This window comes from Enhydra lutris, unplaced genomic scaffold (genome assembly GCF_002288905.1).
Source record: "Enhydra lutris kenyoni isolate GAN:26980312 unplaced genomic scaffold, ASM228890v2 scaffoldscaffold95, whole genome shotgun sequence".
Classification (NCBI taxonomy): Eukaryota; Metazoa; Chordata; class Mammalia; order Carnivora; family Mustelidae; genus Enhydra; species Enhydra lutris.
Window position 1 is genome coordinate 2,625,044 of NW_019154179.1, and position 18,691 is coordinate 2,643,734.

Genomic DNA, 18,691 nt, shown 5'->3' on the forward strand with positions numbered 1-18,691 from the left:
CTCCAGAACTGTGAGAAATAAATTTGTTATATAATCCACCCTGTCTGTGGTATTTTGTTATAGAAACCCTAATGGACTAAGACAACATGTTTCAAAACTTACTTGAAAAAAAAATTTAAACTGAGACAAAAATGAAATAAAAATTCAGGTCAAGACAACATATGAAAAATGTTCCCAGTAGAAAATTGTGGATTCTTGGATTTGGAAATACTGGATTGGTTTGTGAATGGATAAGTGTGATTATGTGTGTGTGTACATGTGCACATGAGTGTGTATCCAGCATGTCCCAAAAGTCTTTGTCCAGTTTAAAGCTTTACTAACTTCAGAATTAAAAAAACTACAAGCTTAAAAAAAATCACTTGAAGTTTTTTTTTTTTTTTAAGATTTTATTTATTTGACAGAGAGAGAGAGAGAGATCACAAGTAGGCATAGAGGCAGGCAGAGAGAGAGGGGAGGAAGCAGGCTCCCTGCAGAGCAGAGAGCCCGATGCGGGGCTTGATCCCAGGACCCTGAGATCATGACCCGAGACGAAGGCAGAGGCTTTAACCCACTGAGCCACCCAGGCGCCCCAAAAAATCACTTGAAGTTTTAACTATAACTTTCAGACATTGATTTATGAATTTTGAATAATAAATTATTTTATTTAGTGTATGTCTTCCTGGAGATGAGACAAAACACTAAAATTCATAAAACTAAAGTGCAAAAGAAATTTATGTACCTGGGTTTATACAAGACAAAAACATATGGGAAGCTCGAGTTGAAGACAGAGAAAATCTTGAGAGTAGAATTTCTTGGGAAATAGCCAAAATTCTAGGGTCAACTTCAGATTTTCAAGGGTGGGCTTTAAGCCAAGATAGTTAATGAACAATGGGGACCATGTAGTATCTGAGTTCCAGATGGAATAAATGGAAATTTGGCAAAGGTCTCTCTGACATACGAGTAGAGTTGGAAGGAGGAATCTAAAAGGCCCAGGATGTTGCAGGATTCTGTGGGGCTGAATGGTGGGGGAGGGGTGGTGGTCCAGCCTGTTCTCTGACTGCTCCCTCCCCCATTCTCAGGAACCCTTTGTGACAAGGCCATAGCTCTGTGATGCAAGCCTGAGCTCTGTCCCAGCGCTCAGTTGCCTGAGGGCAGCAGCATGATTCCAAAGATGGAGAATTTCTTTTCTCTGAGAAGCACTGGCACCACCTGGCTGAGCTCCAGTCCCACCTCCTGGGTGATTGATACCATCTTTGCTTTCCTGTGTGGACTTGGCCTCTTTCTTCTGTTACTCCCCTGCTTTCAGAGTAATCCATCCTTACCACCAGCTAGGAAATATAGAAGCACCAGGAAGGTAAGGAAACTTTGACTAAACCCCAACAGAGATTATCTCTTATATCCACATTTCTAAATCACCTGAGAAACTTCTGAGATAGGAAGTCTCAGAATAGAACATCATCCTTCTAGGGACAAGCCAGGCCAGCAAGGGTTAGAGAGGGCACAAGGATTTCTATCCCAAGATCTCAGATCCAGAGTCCAGGTGTTGTAGAGGGTTCCAGAGCAAAGTCACAAACAGTGACCAGTGAGTGAGGGCTGTATACTAAGAGTTTATTTTCTGCAGGAAAACAGACTCCTAAGCATTGTTTCACCAGCCACTTTCCCCTTCCTGTGGCAGGTGCCTCAGGTAAGCTCTTCCTCTGTGTCAGAGCCGATCTGGAGGCAGTGCTGATCTCTGAAGAGCCTCTAAGGGACTAGACTGGGGCTCTGAGCTTGGGAAACAGAGTCTTATCTGATGGAGCAGAGAAGGACCTGTAGTTCTCAGAATGTGTATACTTTTTGAGTAGAGGAATAGCGATGAGAGACATCCATAGTGATCTGACGTAGAAAATCTGGGTTTGCATTCTTCAAAGAAGAAAAACAAATTTTTTTAAGATTTTATTTATTTGTCAGAGAGACAAGAGAGAGTACAGGCAGGCAGAGTGGCAGGCAGAGGCAGAGGGAGATGCAGGCTCCCCGCGGAGCAAGGAGCCCAATGTGGGACTCGATCCCAGGACGCTGGGATCATGACCTGAGCCGAAGGCAGCCGCTTAACTGACTGAGCCACCCAGGTGTCCCAAAGAAAAATTTAAAATATTTTTATCCACTTTAAAAATGAGTAAAAGGGGGCACCTGGGTGGCTCAGTGGGTTAAGCCTCTGCCTTTGGCTCAAGTCATGATCTCAGGGTCCTGGGATCAAGCACTGCATCGTACTCTCTGCTCGGTGGGGAGCCTGCTTCCCTTCCTTCTCTCTCTGCCTGCTTGTGATCTCTGTCTGTCAAATAAATAAATAAAAATCTTTAAAAAAATGAGTGAAAAGAAAGAAAACCACAGATCCCCATTAGATGTATAAATGTAGAATGTAGTTGTTCATACTGTTCATGAAGAGTGAGCATTTGCAGACCATCTAGAGAGAAGAGAGAATGAGTTCCAGCCCTTCATCTTTTCTATTAGCATCAGGTGGAACTGAGGAAGAGGATCAGGAGTAAGAAGAAAAGTGGAGCTTTGAAAGGTAAGCTTATGCCATTTAGTCCTGCATGCCCCAAGTTATCCTCCATCCTTCTTGCCCCTGAGGGTCCAGCTCCACAGTCTCTGAGCATGCCAGGTGCAGAGACCATCCCTCAGGAAACAGAGCCCTCAAAGAGAGTCTGGGAAGGAAATCAGATACTGTATATTTTCCAGATTCTGTGCTTGGAAGGAAGCTGCTGGGGCTGAAATGGGTGTTGCCTGGCAAGGGTGTGTGGGCTGTAGTACCCAATAATGTACCAATAATGCTTGGATTCAGAGGTGGAACCTCCAAGTCCAACTGTAGATAAGTGGTTTAAGTTTGCTCAGATTCCTTTGTGACCCTTACCCTTTCTCCCCAATGAGGTAGTTGTGAGGGCTCCGGGAGGTGATGGATAGGAGAGTGCAGCATTCCCGCATCATAGGCCTTGCCATCACTGTGAAGGATCCTGTGGTTTGGGCACTGATGCTTGGGCTCCATAGTCTAATCACCCAACACTTTAACCCTAAGGAAATATTGCATTCAGTCTTCTGTTATACCCTTAGGCCCCTATTTTCACCACTGTAACCCAGTTTCCTGATTTCCAGCTTGCAGAAATTGCCTGAAAGAACTGGAGGGAGCTCGCAGCCTGATTTCACTTTTGCAGAGGTGAAGAATCTTTCCCCCTCTCCTTGACCCTCCTCTGTCCCAGAGCCTATGATGTGACTCTGGGACCACAGGGAATCCTGGGAAGGGGAGCCACGGGAACAAGATGTGGGTGAAACTCTGGGGTTAGGAATAGCAGGAGCAGTGTGAAGTCAACATGGAGGCTGTGGAGGGCTGTGAGTTATAGGTGTTTACCTCTGCCCAACCTGCCCTGCCCGCCTTGCCCGGTCAGCTTCTAGCTGCAACTTGTGCTTCCTGTCTCCTGCAGCTGCCTGGGGAGGCTCCCTGACAAGGGTGGCTTTCATCAGCTCTTATGTCAAGATCTCCCTGGTGAGGTGTACAAAGCAGCGCCTGCCAGAGCCCACCAACCATGCAGAGAGCCTGTGGATGCTGCTGCTCCTGCCATGTCCTTGTTGGCTACCCCAGTTCCTCTGACCCAGCGCCCTCTACTTCTTGGTCCAAAGACCTCTTCAGTTTCTGTTCATTCCCACTCATCTCTGAGTGTCTCTTGGCCACCAGAGACTTTTCTTCCCCTTTTACCCCAGCCACTTGCTCTTTCCCCTCTCCCTCCACGTCCCCTTAATTCAGAGGCCTGCCCTCCACCAGTGACCACCTCTTCTGCCCCACAACCTTCAGACTCCATTCTGACTCTTCCTCAGTGTGACTCAAAGACACTCCCACTGGGCACCATTACACAGAGGTCATCTCATACCCCTTCGTCAGCTTCTCCTATCCCAACCACCTCAGGCCTTGGCCACTCAAGCTGTCCTATTTCAGCCCTGTCCTGGTGGCACACCGCTGCCAAAGCCTTGTGCCTCTCAACCTCCTCAAATTATGAGTATCAACATGAACACCTTTCCCACCACTCACCAGAGGCCTTATTCTGGGCAAACCCCACTGACAAACTAAGAGTTGCTACTCCCTCTTTGCTCAGCTCTGATGACCAGAAGTTCCTGGAGATACAAGTCACAGAGGGCATCAAGATCAACATTTGGAAAGAAAAAGAAAAAGATGGATCATATCCAAAACAAATGAGTCCTGACTACCACCTGAATTCTTTGGGAAATATGTTGAAATCACTGGATGTTGAGCAGAAAAGCCCCCAACACTTTTGGAGCACAAAAGGCAAACCAGAGCAGTTGCCTGGTCCTCAGCAGCTCTCGTATCCTAAGGTTTTGGGGCACCATCTACAACAGAAATATAACCAACTTTTTTGGGGCCTCCCCTCTCTACACAGTGAATCTCTGGTGGCTACTGCCTGGATCTCTGAAAGCTCTTCAGCATTACAGTCTCCTTCTTTCTTATTCAATGGAATCTCAAGTGCCTGCCCAGTTCAAATGCAGCCTAAACTATCTCCAATGCTTTCCCAGTCCAAGCCCCTATCCCAACTGGAGTTCCAATCTCAAAACTTGATTTCAACCATGCCCCAATTCCAACACCCACCTCTCACTCAGATCCTGACCCAGGATCATCTCCAGTCCTCTCTTCCAATCCTATCATCTTCTTCCTCACCTCAGATTAGAGCTTGTCAAATATCTTGCCCTATAGCTCAGGATAAGTCACAATTTATCATCCCAACTGAGATTCAACACCCAGAATGGCCTTTGTTGCAGGAGCAACTAGAAAGTGGGGCTTTATCCTCTGTAATCAAAAGATCTCAAGAAGTCTTTAGTGTCTTCACTTCCAACCTTCCTGAAGACAGCTGGGTGGTCTCCATCCTTCCTGAGAATTTTCCAATCAGTCCTGAGCTCCGTAAGCAACTGGAGCAACACCTACAAAAGTGGCTCGTTCAACACCGTTGGGAGTTACCCCGTAAGATCCAAGAGTCTCTGGAACTAAGGCAACATCAGGGTGAATTACCAGGGACATGTCAGGCAAAGGGTAAGCATGGACCCTCACGGCCCTCTGCATTTGCAGGTAAAAGCAGCAAGGATACACAGAAAGTGGGTTTCCAACTAAGCCAGGGCATGGGCAAGGGCCTGGGGTATATTTTGGGGAAGGTCCCAAAAGATATCTCCAGGGCCTCAGAGAACTCACTAATGAGGTTTCAGGGAGTGGGTTCTGAGGAGTCAGAAAGTGACTTGGGGCTGTCACAGAGTGACTCAGGAAGTAATTTACTAAGAAGCTTAGATAAGAATCTAGAAAACCTCTTGACACGCAATTTGAGCAGGAAGCTGGGGCAGATCAGTGAACGTATGCCTATGAGTGTGCACCAAACTGGTCTGGCTGTCAACCATGCTTTTCCCAAGTTCAACACTGACATGGAAATCAGAAATCTAGGAATCTTGAAGGGTTGGAGACCATATGTGAACACCTCTCACAGGGTTTCCTTCCTCCGTCCAGACATTCAAGAAGCGCTGGAAGCACATATTATAAGGTTTTGGGTGAGGCACAGGTGGAGTCTACCCCTCAAGGTCCTCAAACCCATAAATCTCTTTAAGTTGAAAAAGGTTCAACCCTTACCCATTCTACAGTTTGCTTCTGCCCCAGCAGCCACCTGTGTGTCTGGGGCCCCCTCAATGGTCAAGTTTGCTGAATTCCTGGGAAAACCTTCTCAGTCATGTCTGGGAAAGAAGGCAATAATAGAAGAATCAGTTTCCACCCTGGAAAGGCCTTTTGTTGCTCCTTCACCTATGTATGGGGAAATCCAGAGGGCGCTGGGAAGGGCCCCATCTGGTGACAACAAGGGGCCCTTAAAAGCCTTTCTGATTGGACAGGAGGACAGGCCACCTTCTCAGTCCCTCACACTCAACTTCATGGGCAACACTCAGCAGAGCAGTTCTGTGGAATGCATTGAGAGGAACAGCCTAGAGTTGAGTCCCAGTTCAACAATGGCCAGGAATGAGCCAAGAGAGGAGATTATGGATTGGCCCTCACAAGACCCCTGCCATAGGGTAGCGATGCTGGAGATGAGCTTAGGATCGCAATGTTTTAGTGCTGAAAAGGACAGGGAGGCAGTGGAACTAATGTGCTTGGGAAACAATGAGCTCACAAAATCCCAAACCATAAATGTGCATATGGGGAATTTAGATAGCAGTAAAAAACTTTCTAGAATGTCTGTTTTCCAAGATCCTGGAGAGACGTGCCTTAATGAAGAGATTAGTGAATTTAAGTCCAAAATGAATACAAAGTCAGAGAACCAGCTTCAAAACTATTCTACAAACATGCTTCTTGATGCAGACAACTTGGCTTCTCAGGTGCCGCAGTGTCATCCCCAGAGAGTAGCTACTGGAGACACGGTACCTTCCCAGATGCTATATGGCTTCATAGCAGACCAAAGGAGCTGCCTAAGGCAGCAAGAGCCCATGATCCCTAAACTTCAGGACTCATGGAAGAGCCAGAGCAAGATGACTATCCCTACTAATAAAAGAGAGGACTACAGGCGGCTCAATTCAGGAAATGAAGAACAATTTGAGGAATTGAGGACCTCTCAAGCCGAGTGTATGTGTCATCCTGCCCCAGTCAGGGGAATAACAGATTCTGTTAGGAGCAGATATATCCAGGTCCCACCAGAGAAGAAACAGGGTCCTCCTGAAAGCCTCTTCAGAAAAAGGGTGAGGCGCTTTTTTCAATGGATTTTCCCCAGTGAGAAAGTCAAAGGTCAGAATGCTCTGCAAAAATGTAAGCCAATAATAGCCTCTGCCCAGAGCCAAGGACCAGTCAAAAGCAGATCAATTATGGCCAGTGAGACTCCTGAGGCTCAAGCACTCATGACAACTGTTGGACAGATTCTAGAGGAGAAAATGGTAATTCACCATGGATGTCATGCCACAAAGTTAAACGAACACAAACAGGAACTCCAAGCCCCAGTATGTGGATATGTCTGCTACCACAGACTTCCCTTCTACCCAGAGCAACGGAGAATAATGAGTTATACAGCTCACGGTCACCAAGCTACCTCCAAGGACCCAAGTAGCTCTATGAGGGAAAGGCAGGCCAGACACCAACAGTCCTTGAAAAGTGTAAGATTCAAGGATGAGCAGCTGGGCCTGAAGCACTTCCCATCCCCGCCTCCTAAGAAGACTTTGTCTCCAGTCAGTCCCTGCCAGTATGGGCCAAGGATGCCAGGTGTGCCAGGCCACCATCAACACTGCCCACGGCATTGTCTTCTTCAGGGAGGGATCTTGTCTAGTCAACCATAAAATGCTTCTTTAGTCTTTCCTGGTAGGAAAATATCTCCAAGAAAAAAAAAGTCCATGTGGAGAAAACTTCTTCTCTCTAGCACATCCAAATACTTAATATTCCCCAATATATATGTTTTTTCCCACATAAGAGGCTAATATGGTTGCTTTTGTTTGTGCTGTGCTTGGTATATGCTTTGGGTTCTAGAAGGGAGGGACATGGAGGGTGTTTGGCTGTGGGCATTTTAGGCTTGCTCCTTATCTTGAATCTTTTCATTTTTTTCATGATACTGTCATTATACAAACAAAAACTACTCTAAAAAGATGAGAAATACCTATGAAGAACTTACCCCAAGATCTGGTTCAACTTGTCTTTCTCCTGCTTCCACTCTACCTTGAACTTTATAAAGTTCTACTTCTTGAATTTTATAAAGCTGTAGGGGGTAAGTTTACAGAGGTATCACGGGGCTGAACATTCCCACTCAGGCTCCAGGAAGTGTCAGAATCAAGTAGATAGAAGTTTGGGAGAGGGTACTGGGCCTAAAGTTCAGAAGCAGAAGAAATCTTGTCCTTGGATCTCTTGGTGAAGAATACATGATACTTGCCCTTGAGAACCCCTGCTCTGATAAAGAGCTGGGGTTGAGATAGACCCTATGGAACCCTCTTAGCTTAGCTTTAACGAAATGTACAGTGTCACTGTCTTCCACCTCTGCCTTTCCTGCATTTCCAGTGATGACAGTGGTACTTCCAGCTCCACATGTATGTAAGTGGGGAAGAGCAGAGAGGTTGCTGAGAGCTGTGCTCACCTCCACCTAAATGAATATTCAAGGGTCACATACTTTCCTTCTATGTTAACCCCAGAGAAGGAGTTCTAAACAGGAGTGTACCTGGTGTAGTAACTATCTGATGGTTAAACACGTGAACTTAGAATGGGATGTAGGAGACAAATTGAAGAGGTTGGATCCACAGAAGAAGGCAAAGTGGCACATGGTACCCATAAATGTGCAGTGAATGAAAAGCCCCCTGATATCCCATCTAAAGGCCTGGAGTAAAGGAAAGGTAAAGGGCCCGGTAGATCATCATACCCCAACAAGGTCTCCACCGTACAGCTCTAAGATCACAGACCTAGGGAAGCCACATTTATGTCCAAAACAGATGGCCCAAGTTGTAGAAGCAAAGCACATCAGGGAAGATTAATCTCAAATAATATATTTAATAATCTTACACCTCATCACCTCTTGAATTCTAGAAGGGATGACAATAATAGGTGGAAAATCTAAGACTCAGGAAACTTGGGCTGTGACTCCCAGTCTATTGAATTTTACTTAAACACATGACCCAAGGACTGCTCCTCAAGGAATGGTGGGGACTTAAAAGGCCCAGAAACTGGCCTGCAATCATGTCTGTCTCCAAGTTCTTGCTCACACCAGAGCCCAGAAGATGAAGACATTAGACAGGATTTATCAACACAGGTTGGAGAGAGCATGGAAGTTACCTGTTCAAAATGGGAAGTGCAGTCCAGGAGTGGTATACTGTTCTCTCCACTTCTGGCCTCTATCCATATGGGAAAGAAGGTTGCTAAGCAACTTCTCTAGAGTTATTCTGTGCTTTGTGCCACACATGGTACACGGTGCACAGCTGCAGAGGGCATCATTCCCAGGGTAGAGAGTCTTGCTCCAGGAGACACTCCTGATCCAGAAGACAAAAGAATGGGCCCTATCCCCCATGCCTATCAGAATGCCCAACATTTGGGACTGGGACCTGGGGTGGAGGAGCAGATTGGGTATAGGCCTGATTGTGTCACTGGTTTCTCCCTAGAACCGGGTCTTGCTTTTGGGCCCCAATTCCTGAGGCAGCCTCCAGAGTGGGTTCACTAATGAAAATGGAGATAAGGCCTGTGGGAAGGGATTGGAACCCAAGACAGAGTACATTTAGGCCCTCGGGAGCTCAGGAGAGGGTGGCACAGAGGACCTTGATCCTGGCTGCTGCTAGGTCCTCTAGGAGCATTGAGATGTGGGTTCTGGGACTGGAATACAAACTAGAGGTGGACCACACATCCCCTGTTGGAAAAAGTATCACAGACAAGGATGCTGTTGGAACAGCAAAAAAATAAACAAGTGCCTTTACCCTTCTGCTGTTCAGATTTCCATAAGGTTCAGTAAAGGCAGAAATGAGACACACACAGAGATCCTTCACATAGAGACAACATACAGAGATACCTCCCACTAGAGATGACACATAGACCTTACAGAGACAACTCTCAACAGACCTCTCACATAGACACCTTCCACAGTGCCTGCCTACCATGTTGCCCCACAGAGACCTCACACTGAGACCTCACATAGAGACCTCATGTTGCCCCACAGATCCTCAGACAGAAACCTAGCACAGATTTCAGAGATTTTTCCAGAGACCTGACAGCAAATCTCTCAGAAACTTCCCAAAGGTACTTTTTTTTTTTTTTTTTTTTTTTTCCAAAGGTACTTTCTATACAAACCTTATATGGAAACCAACACTCAGAGACCTCATGCAGCCTCCAAGATACCTCATAAAAACCTCACAGAAAGACTTCATCTACAGACAGTACACAGAGATCTTCCACTGACACATTGAGACCTTATACAGATACCCCACAGAGACTGACACAAAGACCTCACAGAGACCTTACATCCATCCCAAGCAGACACCCATTGACAAGTCCTTCTTGGTGAATATGAAACCATTTAGCAAACTTGGCAACACAAGAGGGATTGTCAGTTGTGCCCTCTTGAGAGCGTCAATCAGACATTGTCAGCATTGTACTAAATGGGGTTCTATACTTGGGGAATTTTCTGAATGAAAAATTACCCATTCTACATGTAGATTTGCAAAATTAATTTCTACAGTTGTTCATTAACTTGAGAATCACAAATTTTAAACATAACTGAAACAGTCTCCAACGAGAGAAAATATCTTATTTGTCCAGTTTTAGTTATTATCCAGCTAAATGGTGTCACTGTCATTTTTTTTTAAATTATTTTGGGGACAAAGCCTGAAGGAGAAATGGTTTACTTATTTACTTTGGAAACATAATAAAGACCTGCAACGAACTGACCGTAGAAATGAAATAAACCAGAAAAGAGGCATCTGGACACACACTTGCCTCCCAGAGGTCTGTGTAACCAGCACAGTATTTTGCACTTAACAGTTTGTGGAGTTTTATTTTTTAACAAGCTAACAATTGTGAGGATTTTTCACAAATACGTTAAATTCCTGGTAATATTCCTATTACATCATCTGGCAAAATTATATTTCTGACAAAATTATTTTATTCCTTCAAATGTACCCTTAAATAATATTATTATACATGTCTTTAGGATATGACACAGTCCTAATGTTCAGTTAACATAGTTAAAAGGACAGGCTCTTAAAAGGATTTATTTTTAATTCTATGAAATGCACATTTTCTAAGATAGGCAGTTAATATCTACTTTATATTATTACAGAGCTAGAAAAGAACACATTGCTTAAAGGAATTTGAAATATTACAAAATATATGTATTTTTGAGATATACAGATGGCCTAATAAAATTACTGAGAAAGGGCTATATTAATATCTGAATTGACTTAGTCATTTAATCAATATTTGTATTACAACGAATAATGAAAAGTGTCATTTATTATATATCCAGTGCTTTCCAAAGGGTACATTACAGTAAGACTACTTATTTCTCACCACTCATACCCAACCTATTGTCCTTGTCTTGATAAAGTTTCAGTGACCGCTGTCAAACATGTATTACTGGTTAAGTTTCTCAGATTTCACATTGGGATGATGACATCATAGTTTTTTCTCTAAGAGGAGCAGGGCTGACTTTCTTTATTTCACCAAGAAATCACTTTTTCTTTAAAATTAAACAATTTATAATTATGAATTTTTCAACTTTATTCCTTTATGATATCATTGAATCATAAAATGATGGAATATGATCATGGATGTCATCTAATATTCCACCAGATCATTTTTATAGTGCAAATTATGAAGACAAATTTATTGATCAGAACAAAATGGGTTCAATTAGGAAAAGTTTATGCAGGAAAATATATTTTTCAAATTGACTATTTTAACAGTGTTAAAACAAATGATTATTCTTTAGTCTTTTAAATTAATGTTGCTCAGGGTGTTCAGAATGTCTGACAACGTAGGAAATGTCCATAATAAGTAGTTTATTACTATAACATGTTGAATGCATTGTTCCTCACTAGTAATTCACAGTTCAATAAGCTGTGCTAAATGACAATGAAAATATACATTAAGGAAACATTTGTATTAATCACTACACATTCATCTGTCATTTGTTGCTTTAGATTTGTGTAATTTTCATAGAGTAAACTTGAACGTTTTCCTAAGTATAAAAAATCAAGGGGGATCAATCTACTTACAATATATTAGTTTTTCCAAACTCTATGGCCATCTTTTATTTTTTAGTAAGATTTACATATCTTAAAATGTTTTAAAAAGTTTTACCACTTATATATTTCCAGAAGAAATGGATATCAAAAATTAGAGAAAACGAAAATAGATTGCTTTTGTATTCAAAAGTTTTACATCAAAACATTTTGCTGAAAATGAAGTGATTCTTAATCTACAGATGAAATATTTTTACATGATACTTAAGATATGTTACAACTTTGGATTTAGCCCAATATCTAGTAACGAGATTGAAGCAGAGATCAAAAACCTCCTAAATTTGGGTTTAAAATTAATTTTTATTTAAAACTAGCCTCATGCTGATTTCAATGAATCAGGCACTCTAGGACACAATGTGCAGGAGCAGCAATTACATGATGACTTCTTAATACTTCAAGGAAAAAAGATCTCTTCCAAAGTAGTCATTCTACAATGTTAACCCCTAACAGGGATTCCTCTTCATAGATTATATTTTTAGTTTCATACATTTTATAATGAACTACCAAAGAGATAACATTTCTGGAAGTGTCCCCAAGTATATACAGCTGCCATGTTGTACTCACACCACAGGCACAATAGGGAACACCCAGATCTAGATGATCCAGGGACTTCATAATTGCTGCCATTTATTTGAGGCCGATTCATAATCATTTCTGGCGCATGATTGGTCTTTCATTGTGTCCCTGACCATGTTGACTGCTGCGTTTCCCAAACAGCTGCAAGTGGCCTTCCTTTCTCAGTTTGTTGCTGTGCCCCCTTTTCGGACTGCGCCCACCAGTCGCCAGGCATGACGGGGTCTGGTAACCTGAAGAGCCTGATTTCTCAGGTACTTGCACTCTGCTCTGCACAGACACGTTGTACCACAGACACTCAGCACAGACACTGATTGCACTTGCATCAGTGCAAGTGGCGCTGATGAAACTTCCAGAAAACTGTCAAATAATGCATGCAGACACAGTAGAGGAGGATTCAGAAAATGCTAACATCGTTTTGAGGAAATGTGGATTATGCAGCTCTTTGGTTCTAAGCATTTTTGTGTGTTAGCTGGACCCCTGGATCTGGGGAAATACAGCTGATTTTAGAGTTTCTCACTCTCATTCACTGTAGTGACATCTACAGCTCTTCCTTTCCTGAGTCCGGAACCTGGAATAGAAAGCATCTTCTCCCTGTGATTTCACAATCTTTACCATGTATTTACAATGGTAAACTAAAAGTTGGCCATCCTCATTTCTGGTATTTTTGATGCTTCAGGACAAAGATCACCGAACTTTTTATTTCCACCACACAATTTTATACTAGTAACACTTTACATAGCTATTCATTGTATCAATAAACTTATTTTCTAGAGTCCATAAATTTATTTTTTAGAATATGGCCCCTGGACTCCACCTAATAGATCTGTTACTTGGGCAAATTTTTTATTGTATAGATTGACAAATTTTATAAAATTATATTTATTTCATAAAATTTTAATTTATAAAGTTACTTTATTTTATGAAATTGGTAAATCTAGGGATTTAGTCTCAGTTTTTTTTTTAATATTTGGATACTTAAACTAAAATATTTGCCAATTTTCCTTTTTAATATATATCAGAAAATGTGAAGAATTTAGCTGTGAAGATACCAATTTATTTGTTGGCTTTTTTCACTTTGTGTAGTTATTTTTGTATCAAACCTCTATTATTGCACAGCATAAAAGAAAGTTTGTTCCTTGGAAACCATTAGTCTTAAGGACTTACTAGGTTAAAGCCTAGTGTGTTAGATCTGAGGATCATCTTACCTTTAAGATGTTTTTCATGGTTAATAAAAAGTCTTAAAATGTTGGTAAGGATGGAAACAACTAGAACTCTCATAAGTTGCTGATGAAAATGTAAAATGGTGTACTGCCATATGATTTCACTTATATGTGGAATTTAAGAAACAGAGAAAATGGACTCTAAAATATGGAGAACAAATGGGTGGTTATCATGGGGGAGGTGGGCAGGGGTATGGATGAACTAGGTGAAAGGGATTAAGAGAACACTTACCGTGATAAGCACTGAATAATGTAGAAAATTGTCAAATCATTATTTGGTACAACTGAAACTAACATAACATTGTGTGTTAATTTTGCTGAAACTAAAAAATAATAATTTTCAAAAAGTAATGTCCTACTTTGGAAAACAGCTTGACATTGATTTACCATATGACCCAAATATCTCATTCCTAGGAATTTACACAAGAGAAATAAAAACATATATCCACACAAAATTTGTATGTAACAAATGTCCTTAACAATTTTATTCATAGTTGTCCCAAAATGACAACAACTCAAATGTCCATTAAGAAGTGAATGAATAAATACATTTTGGTATATCCATACCACAGCTCAGCAACCAAAAGGGAAGTACTTAATATATATAACAGGATGGGTGTATCTCAAAAGATGCTGAGTGAAAGAAAACAGGCACTGAGTACACAGTATAAACTATTGTTACATAAAACTTGAAAATAGTTAAATTATAATCACTGAAAACAAATCATTGGTTTGCTTTTGTAAGGAGGTGAGCATTAACCACAAAGGGGCTTGAGGGAACATTCTGAGTAATGAAAATTTTCTGTATCATGACTATGGTAGTGTGTACACAACTGTATACATTTGTCAAAATTAATCTAAGTATACTAGGCATAAGTGTTAAGACATGAATGCTTTTAACTTTATTTGAGTTATGACCCAATAAAATTAATTTGAAAATATATATTACATATGACATATATCTGTCTATATATATTACAAATATATTACAACAATGGAATGGAATAATGTTCTTAGTGGTTAAATTACCTCTTAGCCAACAACCAGAATGCTAAATATCTACATCTTTTTTCTTATTTTTTCTTTCTGTAATCTTTTATAGAAGTATCATTTTTAATAGAGCCACATCAACATTATTGATTAAATTTGCAATAATTTGAAAACAGAATACATTCCCTTTAAAAATATAAGCAAGGGACACCTGGTGGCTCAGTGGGTTAAGCCTCTGCCTTCGGCTCAGGTCATGATCTCAGGGTCCTGGGATGGAGCCCTGCATCAGGCTCTCTGCTTAGCAGGGAGCCTGCTTCCCACCCCGTCTCTCTGCCTGCCTCTCTGCCTACTAGTGATCTCTCTCTGTCAAGTAAATAAATAAATTCTTTTTTAAAAATATATAAGCAAAAGCATCTTCTATCTGGTCTCTAGATCTTTTTATTCTTATGCCAAGTTCTTTATACCAATTTATCAACAGAGTTAAGCATTCATTTAGTTTTTCACAAGTGCTTCTGCTTGTTCTATGTTAGGGACATGACCTTGAACAAGATAAACATGGCCCCTGCTTTCACAGAGTTCACAATCTATATGGTGACAGAACAAAAATACACAAACACAAGTAGGAAATAATTTTAAAGCCTTATGGATTTGAAGTCAATAGAAAAGAGTGAAAAAGAAACTGGCCACCTTTTGAAGTCAGAGAAGGTTTCTCTATAGCCTCTTGATAAAAAGGAGGTTTTTCCTTCTACCTTTTCCCTCCTCATTGCTGACCACAATAAATGCTGACAACAGAATTTACAATCAGTAAGTTACTTTAAAAATTGTTTTAAAAATATAAAGCAAATATATATGCATTAAATTATGGAAGGGCATACATTTCAAGCATGAAAACTAGTACCTGATGGAAATATTACACAATTGAGGAATATAAAACCAATTATATAATAAGGAAATTAAAAATAAATTTCAGAAGAAAAAAAATAAATTTCAGGCTGGATAGAGAATAAACTAAGAAAACAATAGCATGTATAATAGCTGAGTATTTTGGCATTTGAGTTTGAGATTTTATTTATTTTTTAAAGATTTTATTTATTTATTTATTTGACAGACAGAGATCACAAGTAGTCAGAGAGGCAGGCAGAGAGAGAGGAGGAAGCAGGCTCCCCGATGAGCAGAGAGCCCGATGCGGGGCTGGATCCCAGGACCCTAGACCATCACCTGGGCTGAAGGCAGAGGCTTAACCCACTGAGCCACCCAGGTGCCCTGAGTTCGAGATTTTAAAAAAAGATAGATGAAAAGATGAAGAAACAGGAACCATAATCAAGAACTGAAGGACAGATGGAAAAGGAAGGGTGGCCTACTTAGCTCAAGATCTGCCTTTTGTATTTGCAGCAAGTAACAGTTTTGGAACCAGATATTGTTGCACTGTATTAGTTCTGTTCAAAGTACTGGGATGAGTCCCCCCCCATAGTTCGGGAATAATGCTTTACTCATAACCCCTCTTTCATGTGTTTGCCTAAAGTCCTCTAAAATATGGTTGGACTTGCGACTCATATGATTTTCTGATGTGTTTTAAACAGTGCAGGACTCCATTCTAATTTCACATCTAAAGCCTCTGGGATTTAATTGCTTTACTATTTCATTATTTAATATGCATGTATTCTATGAAAAATGATATGATTCACTGTTAATCTAGAATTTCCTTTTGTTTGCCTAATTTTGAGAATCCAAATTGTATTTGCATTTGTCTTCAAAAAACAGAGCTACTCTCAGAGGTCATTTCCTTGAGCTCCAGGCCCCTCACCTCACAACCTAGAGTGGTGTGGGGTCCTGGAATATGGAGACAGCAGGACCTGCCTATCTGTGTGTGTGCAGCCAATTTGAAGGTGCCATTCTGGATGGGAGACTGGGTTTGGGGAGTCCTGTGTTACTTCTTAGAGATTTTTTTTTTAAAGATTTTATTTATTTATTTGTCAGAGAGAGAGAGAGCGAGCGAGCACAGGCAGACAGAGTGGCAGGCAGAGGCAGAGGGAGAAGCAGGCTCCCCACAGAACAAGCAGCCTAATGTGGGACTCAATCCCAGGACGCTGGGATCATGACCTGAGCCGAAGGCAGCTGCTTAACTAACTGAGCCACCCAGGCGTCCCTTCCTAGAGTTCTTGATATGGAGTCTCTTAAGTGTGAGTGGAGAGGCCTGGAGAGCCTAGGTACTCAATGTCTGGTTTTTTATGGAGATCAGTCACATCCCAAATTATATAGTGTGTTCTTCCTCATGAAGCTCAGCAGTTCTAGGCTGACATTCTGCCACCTACAAGTGGCCTTCCAATCTTCATTCTCTCTTTCTCATATCTGGGTTCTTGAAAGTTGCTGGGATCATCCTTTCTTGTCTGTATTCAGGGAATTTGGAACCAAGCCCAGGTCCTCCCAAGAGGCCCCTGACTTCTGGTATGAGGGTATGTCTGTTTAACAGATGGAAACTACTGCACAGCCTGGCTCCTGATGGCCAGAGCAACAAGGGTACATGTGGCACTGCAGTGGGCTAGGGCAGATTTGGGCAAGCAGGGAGTCTAGTTGAGACCAGGAGTCCAGCAGAGAACTGACCTCTACAGAGCCCAGGTCATCACATCTGCAGCTGTGGTTTCAGTCCAGCATGGAAATCACACATGAAACCCGGGGAGCACAAGGTCTCTGTAGCCTTCAGGGCGGGGCTCTGCAAGGCCAGGTAGGGCCATACCCAAGAACCAACCCAGACCTGGCTTCCCCCTGTCTGCCCCTGTACCTGCTCCATCAGGTTGTCTAAGAACCAGACTACAGACCCTCAGGATCCCAGCATAGCCTTTCTCCCTTTGGCATAGAGGGCAGCTTTGTCCTAAGGCTGAGCCCATGCATGTGTGGTTCTGTTTCTGGCCATACTGTTCTCCTCCCCGGGGTCTAGAATCATTTTATTATTTAGCTGATAGCCTCACAAGGAGTGCCAATGCAGGCCCAGCCCCAAGAGAATGTGCTCACCTGTTGCATCATCCTCAGCCACCAAAGCCAAGACAGTCAAAAGTTCTCAGGCCCATTCGGAGGCATATGGTTTTGATTTATTATATTTTTCCTTGTTTACCCTACAGAGCTACAGAGAGGAAGTCTAATGCATGCTCTCCAGCCTATGAACAGCTGGGCACTGTGCCCAGGTCAGGGTCAATGTTCCTTTCATCATGGGCCTCCAAGAGAGTCACGTGACCTGCCCAAAGAGCCAGGGACTAGGCTTTGGAATCCTGGAGTTGATGGCTGGAAGGAGGGCTGCAGTTCTAGCCTAGGGGAATTAAAGGCCATCAGATCCCAGATTCTACAGAAGTCTTTGATATTCTCCTGCAATGTGTACTGGTTAATATAGGATTTCTTTATCCTATTTATTCATTATTTGTCATTTATTATTGTACTTCAGGACCACCCCCCCTTTTTTGGTTGTTACAGAAATTCAATGCTTTCAAATAGTTACCCTAAAGGATTATACTGTTAACATTCTCCATTAGCAAATGCCTATCTATTCCAATCTTTTTTTTTTTTCCTTCATTATTTACTGTGTTCTCTCAATGATGTTTCCACCTATTTTTCCTGAGTATGACCATCTGGCCCAGGGGTTCTGCTGAATGAAGTATAAATTTTGGTATGTCTTTTGCTTGTTAACTTTCCAAGAAAATTATGAATAAAATGAAAATATGGGCAATAAAATATATTTTGATTTTTTATTTTACTAATGTCTATTTCTATATTTCAGTAGAACTCAATTATTGGCCCCTGATTATACATTTTTGAAAGTATTTCCTAGGGGCAGCTGGGTGGCTCAGTGGGTTAAAGCCTCTGCCTTTGGCTCAGGTCATGATCTCAGGGTTCTGGGATTGTGTCCCACGTCGGGCTCTCTGCTCAGCGGGGAGCCTGCTTCCTCCTCTCTTTCTGCCTGTCTTTCTGCCTACTTGTGATCTCTGTCTGTCAAATAAATAAATAAAATCTTTTAAAAAAAAGTATTTCCTAAATTACTGCCACTAGTACTTCTTTTGTATACAGAATTTGTATTTTTAGCTTATTCTTCAAATGCAAGTTTAATAATCCATGAAATACTCAAGTTCTCTGTTCCAATTTGAGTTCCTGTATCCTTTCTGGATAATAAAAATAGAACATGG

The 18,691-nt window shown here is 41.7% G+C and overlaps 1 protein-coding gene across 1 annotated transcript; it reads left to right on the top strand.

Annotated features, from left to right (window-relative positions):
• The first annotated feature begins 1,138 nt into the window (after positions 1-1,138).
• LOC111139083 (spermatogenesis-associated protein 31A6-like) lies at positions 1,139-7,413 on the top strand. The gene is made up of 4 exons (XM_022491217.1): positions 1,139-1,333; positions 2,470-2,527; positions 3,109-3,169; positions 3,435-7,413. The coding sequence occupies exons 1-4, from the start codon at positions 1,139-1,141 to the stop codon at positions 7,306-7,308; spliced, it is 4,188 nt and encodes a 1,395-aa protein (XP_022346925.1). The 3' UTR covers positions 7,309-7,413.
• Positions 7,414-18,691: the final 11,278 nt, after the last annotated feature.

What these genes read in the sequence shown, in the direction of transcription:
- LOC111139083 (XM_022491217.1), top strand. Translation starts at nt 1,139, where the DNA reads ATGATTCCAAAGATGGAGAATTTCTTTTCTCTGAGAAGCACTGGCACC. An exon ending in AATATAGAAGCACCAGGAAG is followed by an intron (nt 1,334 to 2,469) that starts GTAAGGAAACTT and finishes CTTTTCTATTAG; the next exon opens with CATCAGGTGGAACTGAGGAA. An exon ending in CTGATTTCACTTTTGCAGAG is followed by an intron (nt 3,170 to 3,434) that starts GTGAAGAATCTT and finishes TGTCTCCTGCAG; the next exon opens with CTGCCTGGGGAGGCTCCCTG.